The 20,112-nt window shown below is 35.2% G+C and overlaps 3 protein-coding genes and 2 long non-coding RNA genes across 5 annotated transcripts; 3 read left to right on the forward strand and 2 right to left on the reverse strand.

Moving 5' to 3' along the window:
• The first annotated feature begins 2,828 nt into the window (after positions 1-2,828).
• LOC142552231 (putative inactive receptor kinase At4g23740) lies at positions 2,829-5,646 on the forward strand. Its single transcript, XM_075661934.1, has 2 exons — positions 2,829-4,613; positions 4,996-5,646. The coding sequence occupies exons 1-2, from the start codon at positions 3,371-3,373 to the stop codon at positions 5,640-5,642; spliced, it is 1,890 nt and encodes a 629-aa protein (XP_075518049.1). The 5' UTR covers positions 2,829-3,370; the 3' UTR covers positions 5,643-5,646.
• A 1,632-nt stretch (positions 5,647-7,278) lies between these two features.
• Positions 7,279-8,588, forward strand: LOC142551042 (ethylene-responsive transcription factor CRF2-like). The gene has a single exon (XM_075660088.1). The coding sequence runs from the start codon at positions 7,421-7,423 to the stop codon at positions 8,402-8,404; it is 984 nt and encodes a 327-aa protein (XP_075516203.1). The 5' UTR covers positions 7,279-7,420; the 3' UTR covers positions 8,405-8,588.
• Positions 8,589-11,925: 3,337 nt separating this feature from the next.
• LOC142552232 (uncharacterized) lies at positions 11,926-13,960 on the reverse strand. The gene is made up of 2 exons (XR_012821718.1): positions 13,651-13,960; positions 11,926-12,197 (listed from the first exon to the last, which is right to left on the reverse strand). It is a non-coding gene; the product is annotated as an uncharacterized LOC142552232 (long non-coding RNA).
• Positions 12,204-12,759, forward strand: LOC142552233 (uncharacterized). The gene is made up of 2 exons (XR_012821719.1): positions 12,204-12,458; positions 12,489-12,759. It is a non-coding gene; the product is annotated as an uncharacterized LOC142552233 (long non-coding RNA).
• Positions 13,961-15,268: 1,308 nt separating the features above from the next.
• On the reverse strand, positions 15,269-19,783 carry LOC142552234 (uncharacterized). The gene is made up of 7 exons (XM_075661935.1): positions 18,510-19,783; positions 18,340-18,405; positions 17,270-17,414; positions 16,929-17,147; positions 16,487-16,676; positions 16,208-16,403; positions 15,269-15,737 (listed from the first exon to the last, which is right to left on the reverse strand). Exons 1-7 carry the CDS (start codon positions 19,664-19,666, stop codon positions 15,623-15,625), a joined length of 2,088 nt encoding a protein of 695 aa, XP_075518050.1. The 5' UTR covers positions 19,667-19,783; the 3' UTR covers positions 15,269-15,622.
• Positions 19,784-20,112: the final 329 nt, after the last annotated feature.

Genomic DNA, 20,112 nt, shown 5'->3' on the forward strand with positions numbered 1-20,112 from the left:
CCCTCTTGAGTTAACTTTTGAGGTTGAGTTAGGTGCAAGTGTCAATCTTATCATGGTATCAGAGCCCGGATTCTGCAGTTATGTGTTGGCCGTTCTGCCTATAATTGGGTCATTTGTAAACTCCACGCTCCAGATGTTCATTCCTGGACGTGAGAGGGGTGTGTTAGCTTGGACAATCCTCTCCTCTTGAGTTAGCTTTTGTGGTTGAATTAAGTTCAAATGTCAATCTTAACATCCTCAATTGCTAGTAAATGATTATTTAACTTGGTGTGTTTTGTGTTGTGCAATAGAACGAAGAACCATCCAAAACATGGAATTGATAACAATGTCTGAAAATGTAACATTGATAAAATATATTATATATTTCAGGTCCCCACTGGAATTTTGTAACTTAACTTTCCCTACAAAGGACAAAACAGTGTGATGGTGAAATCATTAAATTTTTCGGTCCCACGGCCTTTGTCGGATCACTATCTCTCAATATTATCTCATTATTTGCAAATTACTTTTAAACATAAATCAATAATCTCGTACAACAAATATTTAAATTTAAATTACTAAATTGCATTTCAAAAAAAAATTTCTTTAGACAAATTTCGAGTTCGATATTCAATTTTAATAAATTTTCTCTCCGACTCCAAAAACAAAACAAAACAAAAAAAATCCTTTGTTGAGTCACATTTCAATATTTATTGATTTTTGTCCCAAAATCTTTTAACAAGAAAAATTATTCACTCGTATTAAAATGTATAAACTTTTTTTTTCACACAGATTAGTAATATCTTGAAAAATTCAATCATAAAAAGAAATTTCATATTTTATCTTTTATGATAATATATATTTAGGATAACATTCGTATATTTGGTAGGAATGGATTGATTAATTAATGGTATTTAATAAGTGGATTTTCAATGAATAACGGTTTAAATTGATTTTAAAATCATGCAAATCGAAAAATTAGTTTGATTCAAGTTTTCGATAAAAATAAATCGAACCAAACCCATCCAAATAGAAATTAATGGTTTGATTAAAAAAAAATCATGATTTGGTTATGTTTGATTTGAAATTTTATGAAACCAATATAACATGATTTAGTTCGAGTTTTACATAAAACCTTTTTCGAACACCAAGGCTTTAATTACTATGTTTTCTTACTAAGGTAGAGTGTGCCATGATTGCTATGGGGGCTTTTATGTTCATCACCATTATAATCAATGCTCTTTTTTCATTCCCATCCCTGGAAATGAAATGATGGTACATGCATTGTGTTAAGATTGAAATTTGGACCTAACTTAACCCTAAAAGCTAGCTCAAGGGGAGGATTTTCCAAGCCAATATATACAACTCACAGGTTATTTATCCAACCGATGTGAGACAATTAACACACTCTTCTCACGCCCATGAATGAACATCTGGAGCGTGAAGTTTACAAATGACCCAATTATTGGCAGAACGGGTGGCCTAATTATAGACAGTCCAACACATAACGGTAGAACCCGGGATCTGATACCATGTTAAGATTGGAACTTGGACCTAACTCAATCCCAAAAGCTAGCTCAAGGGGGAGGATTGTCCAAGCTCATATATACAACTTCCAGGTTATTTATTCAACCGATGTGAGACAATTAACACATTGACATGATGAATGAGCGAGAGGTATATAAAACCATTTATTTCATTCCATTGTCCAATTTGCAATATCCACTCAACATTGTTTTAAAAGGGTTTAAAGATTAAAACAATAATCTTGAGATCAAGCTGACAATTTGAGAATCTAAATAAAGGCATAGTTTAAGGTCTTAAAATATCATTCATGATATTTGAACTCAGGATCATATACAAGATGTTTTTGAGTGCGAACTTATAAATTAGAGGGAAGATCCAACTTGTATCTAATTAAATGAAATTTAATTTTTATCGGTGTCTGACATAATAGTTTGGTTAGAATTAATTGGAAACAGACTGGCTTTGAGCATTTTCAATCAATTATATATATATTTTTTTTAGGTCGTCTCCAACCCATATCCTCTATTTTTCATCCTCTATCCTTTAAAATAGAGATCTGTGATCTCTATTTTTAAAAACTTTCTCCAACCCACATCCTCTAAAAATATTACAACATACTCCATTTCTTTTTTTTTCATTTTCAAAAACACACACATATAATTATATAATTACATTATGTATTATATAACCGAACTCAATTAATTCGATAAACATAATACAATAAAAAATCGACGTTTAACTTTATTGTTGTTTGTGTTTTTTAAATTGTTGGTGATGTCATTTCGTATTATCTACTGTTTATCATCTAAAAAAATCGCATGTTTATCAAGTTAAATAAATTAAATAGACAATAAGTGTTTATAATAAATTATGTTATTAATTTTTGTGATCATTATCTTGTTTATTATTTTCATTTCATGATTATTATAAACAATATACTTATAATTAATTCATGAAAATAATAAAACAATTAAAATAAATTAACTAAATATAAAAATTATTTAACATTAAAATTAATTAATTAAATAATTTAAAATATAAAATTATAAAATGGACCAAAACAAATACATAAAAATACAAAAGGATTATTTTGCAATTGTTATGATGGCATTTCAGTAATTTGGTGGAATCTCTATATGAATAATGATCCTCCAAAAATGGAGGATCACTATTGCAATCTCCAAAATGGATATTATGTTTGGAGTTGGGTTGGAGCACCAACCCATACTCTATTTTGGAGATTTTCTCTAAAATAGAGATGAGTTGGAGATGCTCTCAGACAGTGGTTAAATTCGAACACTTTTTTTGGGAAATTTGCTTTTGAAAGTTGTATGTAGGTTTGATTCTTGTCAAATCTTGGAAGTAGTCATTATGCGTTTAATTATTTAAGAAATTTGATCCTAAAAAGCCATGGAAAAGACCACAAAGCTAACTGGTTGAGATGTTGGAATTTATTAGTCACGCTGAATGCAAAATTAGCAAGTGTCATATTAGCTTCAAGCTCTTCTTCATCAGACAAATAGTAGTTATTTCCGGTTCAAGGGCTGTTGCCACTCAAACCAATACCAAAAGCACAAAGAACAAAAAATAAAACTGCTCTGCTTCTGCTTCCGCTTCTGCTTCTCACTCTAAATTCTGCTTTAAAATCTCACCTTTTAACCAATTCCTAAATCCATTTCCAGAATCTTGCTCAACTTTTTCAAGGTACCACTTTTTTTTCCTCCGGCGCACACAGACATAAATAGTTGTCTCCCAGCTTTTGTTTCAGGTCCTAGTACCAATTCAAACTACGAAAAGATGGGTTCTTTATTTTGAAAAACAGTTTAAAAATTTATTGGAGCCAAGAAAGAGCCAAAAAAAGTAAATGGGGAACCAGACGTTTCTCGTGGGAGTTATGTTCTTGTTTTCACTGGTCGGATTCAGTTCTTCTAGAGCAGTAATTCATAGTGACAAGCGTGCTTTGCTTGAATTTGTAAACAAGATGCCGCATTTCCATTTCTTGAACTGGAATGAAGAGCTTCCAGTGTGCAAGAACTGGACCGGAATCACTTGCAGTGAAGATGGGACTCGAGTGATATCGGTAAGATTACCAGGGGTTGGGTTTCAAGGTCCAATTCCAAATAATACTTTGAGCCGCTTATCCGCTTTGCAGATCTTGAGTCTCAGATCCAATGGCATTAATGGGTCTTTCCCCATGGATTTTGGTAACCTCAAAAACCTGAGTTTTCTTTATCTGCAGTACAATAATTTCTCAGGTCCCTTGCCTCTGGATTTCTCTGTTTGGAGGAACTTAACTTTTGTAGACTTGTCGAACAATGGGTTTAATGGGAGTATTCCTAGTTCACTTTCGAGTTTGAACCAGCTTACTGCGTTGAATCTTGCTTACAACTCACTTTCTGGTGAGATTCCTCAGCTGCATTTGCCGAATTTGCAGTTGCTGAATTTGTCACAGAATAATCTTGTTGGTAGTGTGCCTGAATCACTTCATAGGTTCCCGAAATCCTCATTTTTCGGTAATAACGAGTCTTTATTGGAGTATAATGTTACTAGTCCCCCTCTTGTTCTGCCTCCTCGTGATCAAAATCCAAAATTTAAAAATGGTGGGAAATTAAGTGAGAGGGCTTTGCTTGGAATTGTTATAGCTGGTTCTGTTCTCGGGATTCTTGCTTTTGGTTTTGTGTTACTTGTTTGCTTACTCAGGAAAAAATATGTGGAATATGGTTTCCGTGGAAAATTAGAAAAAGGGGATATGTCTCCTGAAAAGGCAATTTCCCGTAACCGAGAAACCAGCAATAAGATGGCTTTCTTTGAGGGATGCAACTTTGCATTTGATTTGGAAGATTTGTTGAGGGCTTCTGCTGAAGTTTTGGGGAAAGGTACTTTTGGGACGGCATATAAGGCGATATTAGAGGACGCGACAATGGTGGTAGTGAAGAGGTTGAAAGATATATATGTCGGAAAGAGGGAATTCGAGCAACAGATGGAGGTTATCGGAAGCATCAAGCATGAAAATGTGACTGAGTTGAGGGCTTACTATTTCTCCAAAGATGAGAAACTCATGGTCTATGATTATTATAGTCAGGGAAGTGTAGCTTCAATGTTACATGGTACGACTTTTAATCTGATTTTCATGGTTTTGATGCTCGATTTTGTTTGTCCTGCATGGTTCATATGTTTTAATAGTAGGAATTTCCTTTTTCAAGTGCGATTGTATGGTTTTAACTAGTTCGAAACATATTTTGGAAAGATTGGGATATTTTTTTAATGTGATTTTGTTATTAGGAACGATTTGCTGCCATTTTTATCCAGACATGGTGGATTTAGGCCTTCATATATGAACCACGTAAATTATATATATGTTGTGTTGCATGCTCTTCACTATGTTTCTTCAACTTTAAAATCTAACATTCATATGCTAAAAAGTTAGCATAAGCTTGTCGATCAATTACTACAATTGCGGCACTGTGTGATTTTCATCCAAAAATGCAGGAAAACAAGGAGAAGACCGGAGCCCTCTAGATTGGGAAACTCGACTAAAGATAGCCATTGGTGCGTCGAGGGGCATTGCTCGTATCCATAGAGAAAACGGGGGCAAGCTAGTTCATGGAAACGTCAAATCATCGAACATATTTCTAAATCCTCAAAAATACGGATGTGTGTCAGATCTTGGCCTGTCAGCGATAGCCGCTTCATTAGCTCCAACACTTGCTCGTGCAGCTGGCTATCGTGCGCCGGAAGTTACAGACACCCGAAAAGCAACACAACCATCCGATGTGTATAGCTTTGGTGTGATGCTACTTGAGTTACTAACGGGGAAACCTCCTGTCCACACGACTAATGGTGATGAGATGGTTCAGTTGGTTCGATGGGTGCACTCGGTCGTTCGAGAAGAATGGACTGCAGAAGTGTTCGATGTGGAATTGCTGAGGTATCCAAATATCGAAGAAGATTTAGTTGAGATGTTGCAAATAGCCATGGCCTGCGTGGTGAGAATGCCGGATCAGAGGCCCAAAATGGTGGAAGTAGTCAAAATGATCGAAAATCTACGACAGATGGTTCCTATGAACCCGGTGTCCTCTGAAACCATATCTGAAAATACGCCGCGGTTGCCTCCATCACCACCTCCGGGTTTTTGAGACGGATAAACCTCCACCCCACCTGTTCACCATCTCGGTGGACGAAGATCTCTCGATTGGAGAATTATTTTGGCGTGATCCAGGTCAAGAAATGGTTGGAATGGGCGAAAGATATACTTTTTTTAGTTAAATTTGTGCAGAGAAAACAGACTCGTGATATTCATGAATCTTGGTCTTTTTGTTTTTTAATTGCACATGCATAAGTATCGTCTGTTTCTTGATAATATGGTTAAATGCGTCGCTTTTCCTACTTACTAGTAATGTATATGTACTTTTTTTGTAATGCACGTTTTGCTCTCAGAATATTTTTATCTTATGATAAACAATAATATCGTTTTAAAAAATCTTGACTTCTAAATCAACAGGGGCTCCAGGCCCAAACATTTCGTTAGCTCCAGGCCCAATATATACTTTCATTCCTAGTATACTATTCAACCAACAAGTTTGTAATAAAAGGTTCTTGATTTTTAAATAACGTCCGTAAATGATATTTTAGTTACAAAAATCATGCATTTTGATACCTTGGTTTTTTATTATTATTATGAAAAATAGTTTAATTAGTTGTTAAAATACAACAAAAAATTATTAGGGTTTGTTAATACAATTTCGTTGGGTTTTGTAGGAATTTTCCCTTCAAATTTAAATATTTGTCATAGGAATCTACAAGTTCTAAGATGCCATATGGTCAACCACATGTGTTCATGACAAAACTTGCATTTAGAATTATCCATATAATATTACCAACAAAGCATGATAGAATTTTCTAAATGCTAACTGGATTAACAATATTCAAAATAGAAAAAATAGGTCTATTGTGAGACGGTCTCACGAATCTTTATTTGTGAGACGGATTAACCCAAATAAGAGATCTGTCTCACAAAATATGACCGTGAGACCATCTCACACAAGTTTTTGTCAAACAAAAATAATAGAATTTATGAGTTACAAGTTAACCAAAATTTAATTAGACTTTGGTACGGAAACACCCAGTATTGGTCCGTTATTGGCAAAAACAATTTGAGATAAATTAACATATATAGGTAGAGAAACAAATGAATCTCAAGCCAGTGACCAAATAATTTATATTAATCGACAGAGTAAATATGTAATAGGAAACTTATTTGGGTGCTAGAGAATTGATTCATGGAAATGGTAAAAAGAACTCTGCTTCCAGCATGCGGCGACTCGCTAGAAACTATCCTCTGCTTCCAGCAAGAGTTTTAGTGATTTTGATCGATAATGTGTGATTAAGCATAACTAAACAATTTCAATATTTTGTCTAGAAAGACAAAAACAAAGATACAAGAAGAAAGACAAAAATCTGTGTGAGACGGTCTTACAAGTCGTATTTGTGATGCATATATCTCATTTGGGTAATCCATGAAAAAGTTTTTATGCTAAAATATTATTTTTTATTGTGAATATCGGTAGGGTTGACCCGTCTTACAGATAAAATTCGTGATACTGTTTCACAATAAACTATTAGAAGAAGAAATCACACACACTCACTCCCCAAACTCACTCATATTCCTGCACTTTCTTGGATAAATTTCCGAGAAGAAAATCCAAGTTTCCAAAGAAAAGTTACTCCCCACCTATATTTGAAAGAGGTTCACTTTTTCGCCCCCCCGGGATTATTTTTATATCTATCTTTTTCTTTATTCCCAAATAATCTCTTCGCTCACTCTCCTTTTTATTTAAACTGTTCACGCTTTCATTCCTTTTCCTTTTCAATGCTAATCTGAAAGAGGAAAAAATTTAAACTGGGAAATTGAAATATGGTGCGTAAAGAGATAGATAAGACTATGTTGTCTGCTAGAATCAACTACATCGAGCATATAAAACAAACGACAGCTCTCAGGGCGCCGGAATATGCAACTGCCGCTTTCCCCACGACTGTCAGATTTTTAGTTACTGACGCGGACGCTACCGACTCCTCTAGTGATGAAGAAGAGGGTTGCTCTCTCAAACGCCAGAGAGTTAGAAAATTCATCGACGAGGTGAGAATCCAGCCTTGTACAGATGGCGGAAGCAAGAACGGAAACGTCAAAGCTAACCAAGTTCTGAAGAGCAAACGGTCGGAGGATGCTGCGCTGAAGCAGAAGAAGAGCGGTGGACGGAAAAATGAGACGCCGGCAGCCAAGTTGGGGAATGGTAAGAAATTTCGCGGTGTGCGGCAGAGGCCTTGGGGGAAATGGGCGGCGGAGATTCGAGATCCCCTGCGGCGAGTACGCCTATGGTTAGGCACCTACAATACTGCAGAGGAAGCTGCCATGGTGTACGACCACGCGGCAATCAAGCTGCGTGGACCTGATGCGCTCACCAACTTCTCCACTCCAACAGTGCTTGACAACAAAACAAGCTCAGGGTACAACTCTGGCGAGGAATCGCCCAACACTGCCCGGTCTCCTAAATCAGTCCTCCGCTTCGTCTCCACCGCTTATTCCCAAGCCGAGGCTGAACCCAAAGCCGATATGGAAGCCGAGTCGTCTTCAGTTTCCGTGAAAGATAATGACGAGGACTTGCCGATTTTTCCGCCCAAGGACGAACTGTTCAGCGGGTTCGAGACCCCGGTACCCGTACCCGATTTGTTCGATCAAACGGGTTACATTTTCGGATCGAATTTTGACTGCTGCTCCGGACAGATGCTTATCGGGTCGAGCCGTGATTTCGGATTATGGCCCAGTTGGCAAGCGGATGATTCCTTTCAAGATTTTGGGGATACATTCGGGTCGGATCCTCTCGTCTCTGAGTGTAGTTAAATTTACTATCTAAATAAAAATGGTACTAGAAATATATAGCTCTGCTTTTTTTGGCAGTTTTGAAACTTAGTTTGTTATGTTTCCACGCTAAATTTGTTAATTTAAAAATTTAAATTAACAAATTTAGCGTGGAATCATAACTATAATATTGTGTTTGTGCTAATAATATTATGATGTTTTTTTTAATATACTGTTACTATAATATATTCAAAGATATTTGTGCATTGGCAATGGATAAATTACTATAAAATTCACGTATATTTTAAAAGAAAAGAAAATGTACAAAGTAGTGTTATGATGTGAATTCTGATCACGTGACTTGTACATTTTTCTATACATATTTTGGACACCTGGAAAGTCTCTTTCAACAATATTCTCTCTTTTGTGATTATTAGCTGAGATAATTTAAGTATTCGGTCTCTCTATTGATATGGTCAATATTCTTGTGAAATTTTTTGTTGAGCTGATATCCTCTTTAATAGATTTGAACATTTTAGTAGCTTTGTTATATTTTTTTGAGCATGTAGACATTTGTCTTTATTATAAAATTATGTCAAAAATTCATCAATTATTTCGTGTATTTTATTCATGTTTCGCGTTCAATATATGATTAATTGACGTAATTAAATCGATTGATCTGTGGTAGAAAAAAAGAATTCCCATAAATTAATTGACTAAAAAGTTGAACTACTTTAAATTCTCATGGAGCAAACACCGTTACAAATGATTGTGTGCTTGTCAGTCTCTTGCCTAAATTTAGTAGTCATAAAATTCCACTGTCCTATAATTAGGAAACCACTTGTCCATCCACCGGGAAGGAAACCATTACCGAGAAAACAAAGGATGATAAAGGACAAAGGTCTGAGTTGTCGAATCAGGTCATCGACAATCTACTTCCACTCTGTTTTCCACTCTATTTTCGTCGAATTGAGATACATTGAAATATCTCAATTCGACCTCAACTGGGATTAAAATATCTCAATTCGAAAATAGAGTGGAAGTAGATTGTCGATGACCTGTAACACATATGATATAATCTCAAATTCGAAATTCGGCGATAAAAATTGAACTCCCAAATCAAAACGTATGGAGTTGAGTTGGTGTATTTTACGTAAGGCTCTAGATTTTTTTTGTTTAGGGCTCAAATTTCAAGAATTCAAATGGACAGTGGTGGTTGTGGTCCTAGGATGAGCTGTGAGAATTCAGACATGACATAGAATTGGACAAACAACTAAGGTTTACCGAAGCTTTCAGAAAACCTAAGCTTATACCATTTTCATGTTCTTACACACGGTCCAAGAAATGTATTAATCAGGCTTGTCTTAATGTATTTTCTGTAAACAAGAATGTGATTGCCAAAAAAGCCAGCTGCCTCGTGTCATCCTATGCTGTTCAGGTGACACGATATTTTGTATAATTTGAATCATATTTTTCTTATCCAGATTAATCAATTTATTCGACCTTTTTTATAAATAAATTCCCCGATTATTATTTTTACTTAAGAGGCACGATCGTCTGACAAAAGTTAGTTAATTATGGGACAGAGGACGTGGATGGTTCGAGTCTTGCCCTTTCTTTCTCTCTAAAGACAAACGTCAAAGGACACCAAATCGCCCTCTCTTTTACAAAGCTACAATTTTCGATAAGAAAAGTGCATAATCAAAGATTCTGAGACAATGTTTTTTTAAAAAATTCTGGATAAGGATTCTATTTTCCTAAATCGATACTAAAATTTATGTTATTCTCATATCTTTTATTCATGTCATTAAAATTCCATTATATTTATATGCAATATCGTTACTTTTCCTAATTTATTGGATAACCCTTGATAAATATGAGACGAGGCAGACGTAAATGTGGGATTTAGAATGTAGGACCCGAAAGGTCAGTGTCAACAGCAGACATAATAGTGATGGAGCAAATGAAATTAGATCCTTCGGTCCCAAATATTCCACTCTCCCCTATTTTGCGTAGTTGTCTTCTCTATGTACATTGAATGGAACTGTCCACAGCGACAATCATCCCAAAATCTTTTCTTTTTTTAAAATATATATATAAATGAGAGAATTTAGGATATAAGACATCATATATGTATAAATTGGATATATTTGAATTTAGAAGAAAAAGGATTTTGAATATAATAGTGTAATGGTATGAGACAGAACGGCATTAAATAATTTCCATGAAAAAAGTGATGGGGGCAGCCGTGCGATAAACACATAGCGAACTATTCTTTCGCCTTTTACTGATAGTGTGTTTGGCATTTAGGATTTGAGAGGATTTCATGGGATTTAGAATTGGATTTGGAAATTCAAGTATTTGAAATTCCATTTAGTGTTTGGATTAAAATTTAAAAATAGTATTTACAAATTCATTTATTGTTTGGAGAAAAAAAGATTCGAATTTGTAATTTTAAAATTTTACTAAGCTACCCTTAGAAATCATATAAACATAAATAACCCAAAGAAGTTTAGAAATTAATCATTCTTCTCTATTATTTGTGTTTGTAAATTCAAAAATTAATTATTATTTATTAATCATAGTGCACATAAAATAATAATTAAAAAATCATCAAACAACTTCAAACTTTAACATGAAATTAATTATTAAACGAAAAAAGAAGCTTTGGTAATTACTATAATTTTTATTATATTAATCAGTAAATAACACACGAAACTTATAAAATTTAAACGAAATCTTTCAACTTCTAAAAAATTAAAAGGAAAAAAAAGTCTAACCATTTAGAAATTTTTGGTGGAGAAAGTTGACTGATGAGAATAATGTGTTGATGAGAATGATGTGTTGGATAAAAAAGTGATTGTTTGTTTTTAAAATCCAAATCCCACCAAATCTTATCAAATTTGATGGGATTTGGATATACTCACGAAAATCCCATGAAATTCTAAACAAATCCGAATTCTTTTTTGAATCACCTTGCCAAACAGTAAAAATAGGATTTTGAAATCCAAATCCCATAAAATCCTCTCAAATCCTGGTTACCAAACACACCGTAATGAATACCGTGTGTGTGTTGTCTATAAGCGGCATACGCTAATTTTTTGAGATGTTGATCCGAGAGGAATGAAGCAAAAGAAAAAAAAAGTGCTCTAGCTAGTTGTGGGCTAGATAATATGTCATTTTTATTGTTTGGCAATACTGTTAACATAGAGGTAAATTCCAAGTCTACTCGGAGCCCATCTGCGAGCCTTTTGGGGCTGATAATTATCCCTTTTTCTGTTCCTTCTGAAGAAAGAGGAATGACAAGGCCCACTTCGGTAGTATTTACAAATCAGATTTATTAAGAGATTCAGGATCGATTTCCATGCACGTTTTACATAGAAAGCATTTAAGGCTAATTTTATAAAGATTAATTGGAATTAAACCATAACAGTGCATTTAAGAGAAGAGGTGATACTTCTTCCCTTGTGTAATTTAACGCATTGACTTGTTGCAAATTGTGTGCAAACATATATATCTATTTGACCGAAAACACATTCGATAGGCTCACCAAATTTCCGACAGTTCAATCGAGCCATAGGATGAATCAAAACCACAAAAGATAACATTACATCGTCAATAAAGGGACATTCATAAAGTTTCTGAGGTTCATCATGATTCATATTACATCACTAGTGTATCGATCTTAGATTCGCGAAAAATAAAATAGAAAAACGAAAAAGCTCTGACAAATGAGTTCAGACAACCAATGAAGCATCAGAAGCGTGGATGAGATATGTTAGAACCAATGCCAGCAGCATCAGGAAACAAGCAATGCCCTGATCAACCGTCGTCCCTGCTCGAACATGCCTCAAAAATTAGTATTCATACATAACCAAGGCAAATCTTTGTCAAAAAGTTCATGCTTTTTAAGTTCGACCATTGTGGTAATATGTGACACTTGACGAACTTCTAGTCAATGCAATTTAACGTGTTGCACTGATTTTAGATGTGAGATCATGTCCAAACTGAAGTTGCTGCATGTTATGGTTCTCCGATACAAGATAAGAGAGGCAGAATAGCTATGTTTAGTTAAAGAGAGAAGTCAAAGTTACAGGTCCAAAACAGTTAACAATAAGCCTCGAAGTATTTATATTCCATTGTAAGCAAAATAGAAAACTTCAAGTTTAGAGATACAGAGTCCAAAAACTAAGCAACAAATAAAGTGACTTAAAGGCAACAAGCATCAATGGCTAAGCCAGAAGAGTTACGAAGAGGGGGACGAAACAAAAAAGTGAAAAGAAATAGGAGGGTGAGACTATTTTTCTGCATATGTAATTTACAAAATTATATAAGCCTATGGGAAAATTTTAAGGCAACGGCTTCCCTTGCCAGCCCATCTTTGGTACAGCATACAAGATAAAAGCGTAACCAAGGCGTTCAATGTGTTGATAGAACAAGTGAACGTCGTACATAAAAAACTCAAGGTCTTAAACTCTTAATAATCTGCAGGATAGATCAAGAAACCAGAGGGTCCACAAGGGAAGATATCCCGAGCCCTTTCAGTCGGAATTTGATAACAAATGATGAACTTCCATATGTTCCTAGAACGTTTTACACTGTCAAATATCACAGAAAACGGTACCAAATAATATCATATTTACAAGCATATCCTCCTAACGAGTTTTTTAAAATTTCCTTACATCGTCCTCATGATAAAGTGAAATATTGGCCATTACAGATTATTAGCTTTACAAATCTGTCTCAAGACCGTAGTTATGTTTGTTTATCCACCAAATCATATCATTATGTTTGTGTAGCACAATCCCTGCAAAGAATTCCCATTTGTTCATTAGATTTTACAGAATGGCATCATTCCAAATTTCTCTGAAACTTTTGTCATTCCAGTGTAACTTCGAAAAACAAAAAGACAAATTATTAATATCCAACTTACATATAAATAATCAATGTGGATTCCAGAGCATTAAATTCAGGCAAAATGCCTCTTTATTCAAGAATATTTATCAAATTCTCCGTTTTCTTTATTGAGAAAAAAACCAAATAAATGATGCATTCAAGATCTTAATTGCGCTCCAACGCTTTCAGTTTGAAGATCAACTAAGCAGGAAACAAGCAACGGAGTCACAAAACAGTGCAGCATTTCTCAAATAACATCATATTAATACAAGAAAACCCAACAAGATGCAAAATTTAAAGAAAATTATTCCCATAGGATAACGTTCAAGAACACCAACTCCAAGATCGTACCAAAAAAAAAAAAAAAAAAATTGGACGAAAAGGAAACCCACCATCACTTGTTGGAGAAGGAGCAGGGGCCAAATGCTGCTGGCCCTGAACAGCAGGCAAAAAGAATGCGAAAACAAAAGAAAACATCGCAAACACGCCGAATGAAACTTTGCAATTCATCGCCATTTTCTTTTCTGTTTTCTCTCTCTCTCTCCCGCAGTTAAGCTCTTTCAGAGTAAATTTCTTCCGAATTTCCGAATGAACGGCTGGCTCCTACGCAGAGAGAGAGAGAGAGAGAGAGAGAAATGCGCCAGCAAATTGCAAAATATTGGATACTATATAACGAAGATGCCAAGATTTGAGTGGCGGGTAGTGTGGACGATATAAATTTATTTATTTTGTTGTTCCAAAGTGTTTTTGTTTCTTCGTAACTTTATATTTTGCGCAGAAATTCTTTCAATCTATTAGATAAATATTTTATATATTCAACGATAAATATTAAAATATATTGGATTTGACATAAATATGTGATGCAATATATATAGAGATTGGTTTTATTTTCTTCTCCGAAATTTTTAAAAGATTTTGTAATTTAAAATAAAACATGTGTCTTGAGAAATAATTTCACAAGAAGTAATTGATTTTCTTGAGATTAATCTGAAAAACAAATGATCCTAAAAATTAATATGCATGAAACTATGTTGACCTCGTGATATCCTCGAAGACAACCAGGAGAACCGGTGATTGGTTAGGATTGGTGGGGTCTACCTCGTGTAACCCACCCGCCAGCGCCACATGCTGCCTATGGTCCAATCAAATTATTATTATTATTTTATTCGGGAAATTTTATTTGTACTCTATTTTGTATTGCATGCATTTATTTTTCAAAGTTTACTAATAAAGTGAAAACGTATTAGTAATCGAGTAAACAATTTTTTTCAAATTTATAATCAGTTAAACTATTTATTAGTATGAAGCTTTACCTTATTATTATCGGTAAACAATTCATTATATTTAAAATTATTTCTTATATAAAATTTAAAATTAACAATTAATTATAATAAGATGAATTTTGAAGAGTTAACAGTGAAATTGGAGATAACATAATTCATATATAGATTATATAAACAAATGAATTTACTTCAAATTAACAAAAAAAATTAATTTTTTCAAAGGATTCTCTCTTCATGTAATATATAAAAAATATATATTAGTGCTAAGTATATTTACTTATAACAACTTCGAAAAATATGTTCAATCCTAAAACACAAATACCAGGATTGTTTTATAATATAATTAATTATATATATTTCTCATGACGATTAAAAAAAAAAAAAAAAAACTCAACTAACTTTGAAAATTATACATATCTCTTTAGGTTTGCATCAAATTTATATTTATATTTATTTACTTTAAAAATTATATATATATCCTCATTGTTTTTTTATGATTTACAATTATCACTTCTTGTTCATAATATCAAATAGTGTGGAGATTTAAAAATTAATTTGAAGAAAAAAGTACGGAAAAATGAATATATTTATAATTTGATTTTTTTTTTTATTTTAGATATGTTGTTTGTTTTTATTTTAATTTTATGTTAACGTCTCATTAAAATATATTAAAAACTAAATTGAACTCATTTTTGAATACTTGTATTTGATATTTGATGAGCAATAATAAAAAATATAAACTAATGACTCCATGTAGACCAAAATACAACACATACAATGAAGTGTTTCGAAACTTCAGATTCACCCCACGTAACTATGTAACACAAGATTGAAGTGCTAGTGGACAAACCTAAATTTAAAACAGTACAATCCATGTATGATCTATCTGTACAACAAATCCAAGAAAGTCCGTTGCCGCAACATACATCGACGACACTTGAATTTCTATCTTAAAAGTTACCAAACACAACAGCCTGTAAATGACGAGGCAAAATCGCAGATACGAGGAATCGACGTTCATAGACAGAAAAAATCCAACACATGCATTCATTAAAATGGAAATGAGCCAGGTGTTGCCAAATCAATCATCGTCAGAAACAGTCTTTTGCTTCTTCCATTTGTATGCTGCTTCCAAAATCTTGAGATTTGTTGTCTGTGTTTCTTCAGGGAAAAGGTAGTCGATATACTCCTCATACCTGAAAGTGATAATAGTATTAGCGTCGATTGCCAGCAAAAAGAAAATTCAATCAGCTGGGTGAGGTCAGCGAGTAACAAATATTTTGTGGTGATGGAACCAAATTCAAACACCTCTTCAACTTGTCGACTCTAGAATTAAGAAAAATCCGTCGCTTGTTAATGTTTTAAAACAAGTACAGCAAGTTGCAACAACGTTTAACGTAGATAACAATTCTGAAACATATGATGATTCGGTAGAACCAACCAAGAGGTAGTAGAAAATTGCCAAAGCAGGGGTAGAAAATTTGCCAAAGCAGGGGTAGAAGATTTGAAAAGGACGACGATAGCCAAAACTAACTATGCCGACTGTGTATATTTGCAAGGTCCACAAATTCAAATATCGAAAGTGGCAGAGACGAAAGAATATGTACAGCGTGCGGAATGCAACAAAATGGAGAAGAAAATGAAAGAGAGAAGGCCAATTGCATACCCTCCCGGACCATCCTCGGTTTCTATATGCCTCCTCTTTTTGAGTTTCTTTGGAAGCTTGACACGGACCAAATCAACATTGCCAAGCTCACCAAAACTGCTTTCCATGTTCAACCACTCCTCCAAAAGCATCGCCCTTTCCTCTTTCAATTCAGGAGCAGAAGTTCTAAAATAGCCAAGTGCTCTTTCAAAAACAGCTGATGAGCAAAAGAAAAATGTGAGTTTTAGTTTCACACACATTAATGAAAGACACGAGTAGCAGAAAATGTAATATTCTTACCTCGAGCATGCTGAAGGCATTTTCTCTTTTGTTCATCATCATCTGAGTTCTGCAAGTCCTCCATAGCAGATGCCTCAAACTTAGCATAACTAATCCACACCTTCAAGTGTTTTGTGCGGTTCAAAAGCCTCTCATAAAGGGCTCTAGTTCTTTCATATTCAGACTCTGATATTTCAAAGTCAATGTATGCCTATCGATGAATAAATAAAAGAACGACACCCTAAGAAATTAATACTTCAAATATATTATAATAAAGCTATAGATGAAGAGACAAAAATGAGGCCATATCATGGACATAAACAGGTAAACACAGTAGCAGGGAGAATGTAGAAGCAAGTTTATTCCCATAAATATTTAGTGCAACAAATTTGAAGTCATTCAGCAAAATGAATTGAAGAACAGAAAGCGAACAGTGGGTAATGGGACTTAATTATCCAAGTACCTTCCACAACACTTCTGGCATATCTAGTGCAGGCTGGTCAATTGCGAGCTCAAAAAGAGCTCTAGCTCGTTCAGTTTCAGCTAAGGACCTTTCCAACTCAGCAAACTTGCTCCAGGCATAACAATTCTCAGGTGACCATTCCAAATACTTCTCATACAATTTTCGACAGCGTTCAATGTTACCAAGTTGCAGCTCCATTTCAATGTACTTCTTAAATATCTGTTTATTAAATAGAGATATTTAGAGTACAAACCAAGGGAGAACCAGTAACCAAAAAATCTACGTGGCCCAAAACAAGAAAAAGAGATTGTATATCACAGTAAAAATCAGTTCCATCATACCTTATCTTTGGGAGCCCTACCAATCGCTGACCCCAAGATTCGACGTGCCCGATCAATATCTAACTGACGTATTTCAAACTGTGCAGCCATTAACCAAATCTTCGCAAATGAAAATTTGTCGTGAGGAATTATCTTGAGACACAAGCTGTTTCATTTCATTGTCGATCAGGAACGTGTTTGATGGATAATCATTCCACATGAATACGATATCAAGTATGAATATCGAGTATGCAAGGGAAAATTTCAAAAGCAAGCATGGAATGGGAGCATAAAATCTTTGTTCTAATACCTCTCAATTAAATTTTGAGCTGCCAAAGTTGACTATCAACCTGACTTACAAAGTCTAAAATAATTATTGAGCTTAGAGTCTTTGACACTACTTTCACATTAATTTTCATCAGGCAAAGCAATTTCCTGGCCACATCCTCCACCCATACACAGCGAACAGAGAAAAGAATACGAAATTCTTCGCGTTTGAGCATAGTTCTGTAGTTTTGAGATACAGGAGAATTTTTAAGTCTTTTTCATAAAGTTTAATGAGTTCCACAATTCTTGGGAATAAGCAACCCCGAATAGGAAATTATTGACCTTTGAGCCTAGTGTTGTAATTTCGAGAGTCGGGAACTTTCGATTCTTTTAATAAGTTCCACAATTCTCAGAAATAAGCGACTGCCTGGATGCGCACAGTTAAATAAGCAAAATCCTGGGCTCAAACTCAACTATGCCATCAGAAGCAAATTATGCATTGCATCAAGTGAATGGACGTCATCTAGATGCACCAACAGCAAAGGAGTTACAGATTATTTGGCCATGTTATCATTCTAACATCAAGATGCATAGTTTCATTTTTCATTTTTCACTTTTCACCTACTACTGAGACTTTCCACATTCAATAATCCAAACACAAAATCCTAATACCTTAAATTGTGGTTAGAAAAATTCTTCACAACACAAGGGAGAAACCCTCTATAATTCACGTAGAAAATTTACAGATAAGATATAAATATAATGACAGCAGAACCAATAAACCACATTAGAATCATCTTAAAAGACCAAATTTGGTAACTGACTTGTACACGTCTCTGGTTCGATCCACATTCTGGGCATCAAGCTCTTCGTATAATACATAATTAATCCTACACAAAACAAATGCAACCAGTCAGCCTAGTTGATTTTAACATCCAACAATAACTCTGAGGTGAAGCCTTTTATATAAAAACAATTCAGAAGCAAGCGTTACCACAAGTAGATGTATCTTTGCCAATACCGCTTCTCTTGTGCAGGTGGAATGTTTGCAATGGCCCTCTCATATATGTCCTCAATCCTGTTTTTATCTCCAACACTCTCTTCCAACCTTATATAATCAAACCATGCGTCATAATTAAGTGGGTTTTTCCTAACCTCGTCCTCATACTGAAATCTCCTCTTGCCGACAATGGCATCCTCAATTCCTTCCCTATCACCATACTGCTTCTCAAAAGCCACAAATTTTTTGTAAAGCTCCTCCGCTCGACCCTTAGGGATATGGTCCAAGGCATACTTGTATATACACCTTGCTCTCTCAGTTTCTTTACACTTCTCCTCGAATTCTGCAAACGCCACAAACAACTCCTCCGCCTCCTCATCATCGGCCAACTTATCCACAGCCCTCTCGTAACAATTCCTAGAGCGAGAAACATCCCCACTTTTCATTTCGAACTTTGCGAAACGTATCCAAGAACTTACTTTCGGATGACATTTAACAAACCTTTCGAATATCGTTCTTGCCCTGTCGGCCTCATTATATCTCAATTCAAACTTAATGTACGAGAGCCAGCCCTGTTGATCAGGCATCCACTCCATCCACCGCTCAAAAATCTGCCTTGCACCAGCCACATTGCCTAGCATCTCCTCCATGTGAATGTACTTGTACCACAATTGATCCACTCTAGGCAACAACAAAGTAGCACGATCCCAAACATTCCTCGCATGATTTATAAACTTATTCTTCATCTCGAAATCAGCATACTTCAACCACAATGTATGATCCCTGTAATCCACCTCCAGCGCCCGTTCCCAAACGGACCTAGCGCGAGTGAAATCCTTCTGGGACTCTTCCCACTTTGCATATTTCACCCACACGCTTTTATTCCACCGAACTCTTCGGATTAAGTCCTCGAATTCCTTGCGTTTGCGGAGGCGGTAATCGCCTAGCTCGGCGGTGTCGGTAATTTTCTGCTTGGGTGGGCGGATTTCTGCTTCCTGTCTCTCACGGGATTCTCGGAGGATCTGCTCCGCCGTGATTTGGATAGGAGCAGGAGTCTTGTTCTTGACTCTGGTCGGTCGAGGCAACTTAACCTCCGTATCTCTGCGGGTTAGGAAACCCAAATTCGGGTCCGCATCCTTCTTGCTGGCCATTGTTGAAGACGGTAGGATTGCAAACGGAGCCTGGATTGGGGTTTATTTATTTTCTTGAATGAAAGGGTTTTGGCTGTGATATTGTGAATCCAGTGGAAACCCACATTCACTCGAAGCGATTAATCATTGAAGAATTACATAAATAACACTGGTCTTGAAAATTAAACAAGGGACCCACCCGGATTTTAAACCTCGGATACTTCGGTTTGTTTCAACCTATTTCCTGCACGGGCAATGAACGGAGTGATCCGGGCCCACCTCCCTGTAAAAAAAAAAAAATTATCTCGAAAAAATCCGAGCCATTGGATCGACCCCTACAGACAGTGCCCGCAGGAATGATTTATTTATTTTTTTAAAATCCAATTTATTCATTATTAAAATATATCAAACATTAATTTTATAGGACGTATTCCACTGTAATAAATAACAAAAAAATGGATAGTAAA

The sequence above is a fragment of the Primulina tabacum genome, chromosome 7, assembly GCF_025594145.1.
Source record: "Primulina tabacum isolate GXHZ01 chromosome 7, ASM2559414v2, whole genome shotgun sequence".
NCBI lineage: Eukaryota > Viridiplantae > Streptophyta > Magnoliopsida > Lamiales > Gesneriaceae > Primulina > Primulina tabacum.

Bases quoted from the DNA above. Each gene is read 5' to 3' on its own strand.
- LOC142552231 (XM_075661934.1), top strand. From the start codon at position 3,371: ATGGGGAACCAGACGTTTCTCGTGGGAGTTATGTTCTTGTTTTCACTG. The intron at 4,614-4,995 runs GTACGACTTTTA...CCAAAAATGCAG, and splicing joins TGTAGCTTCAATGTTACATG to GAAAACAAGGAGAAGACCGG.
- LOC142551042 (XM_075660088.1), top strand. From the start codon at position 7,421: ATGGTGCGTAAAGAGATAGATAAGACTATGTTGTCTGCTAGAATCAAC.
- LOC142552234 (XM_075661935.1), bottom strand. From the start codon at position 19,666: ATGGCCAGCAAGAAGGATGCGGACCCGAATTTGGGTTTCCTAACCCGC. The intron at 17,148-17,269 runs GTATGATGGAAC...TTTAATAAACAG, and splicing joins GTAGGGCTCCCAAAGATAAG to ATATTTAAGAAGTACATTGA. The intron at 16,404-16,486 runs GTAAGAATATTA...TTTGCTCATCAG, and splicing joins ATGCCTTCAGCATGCTCGAG to CTGTTTTTGAAAGAGCACTT.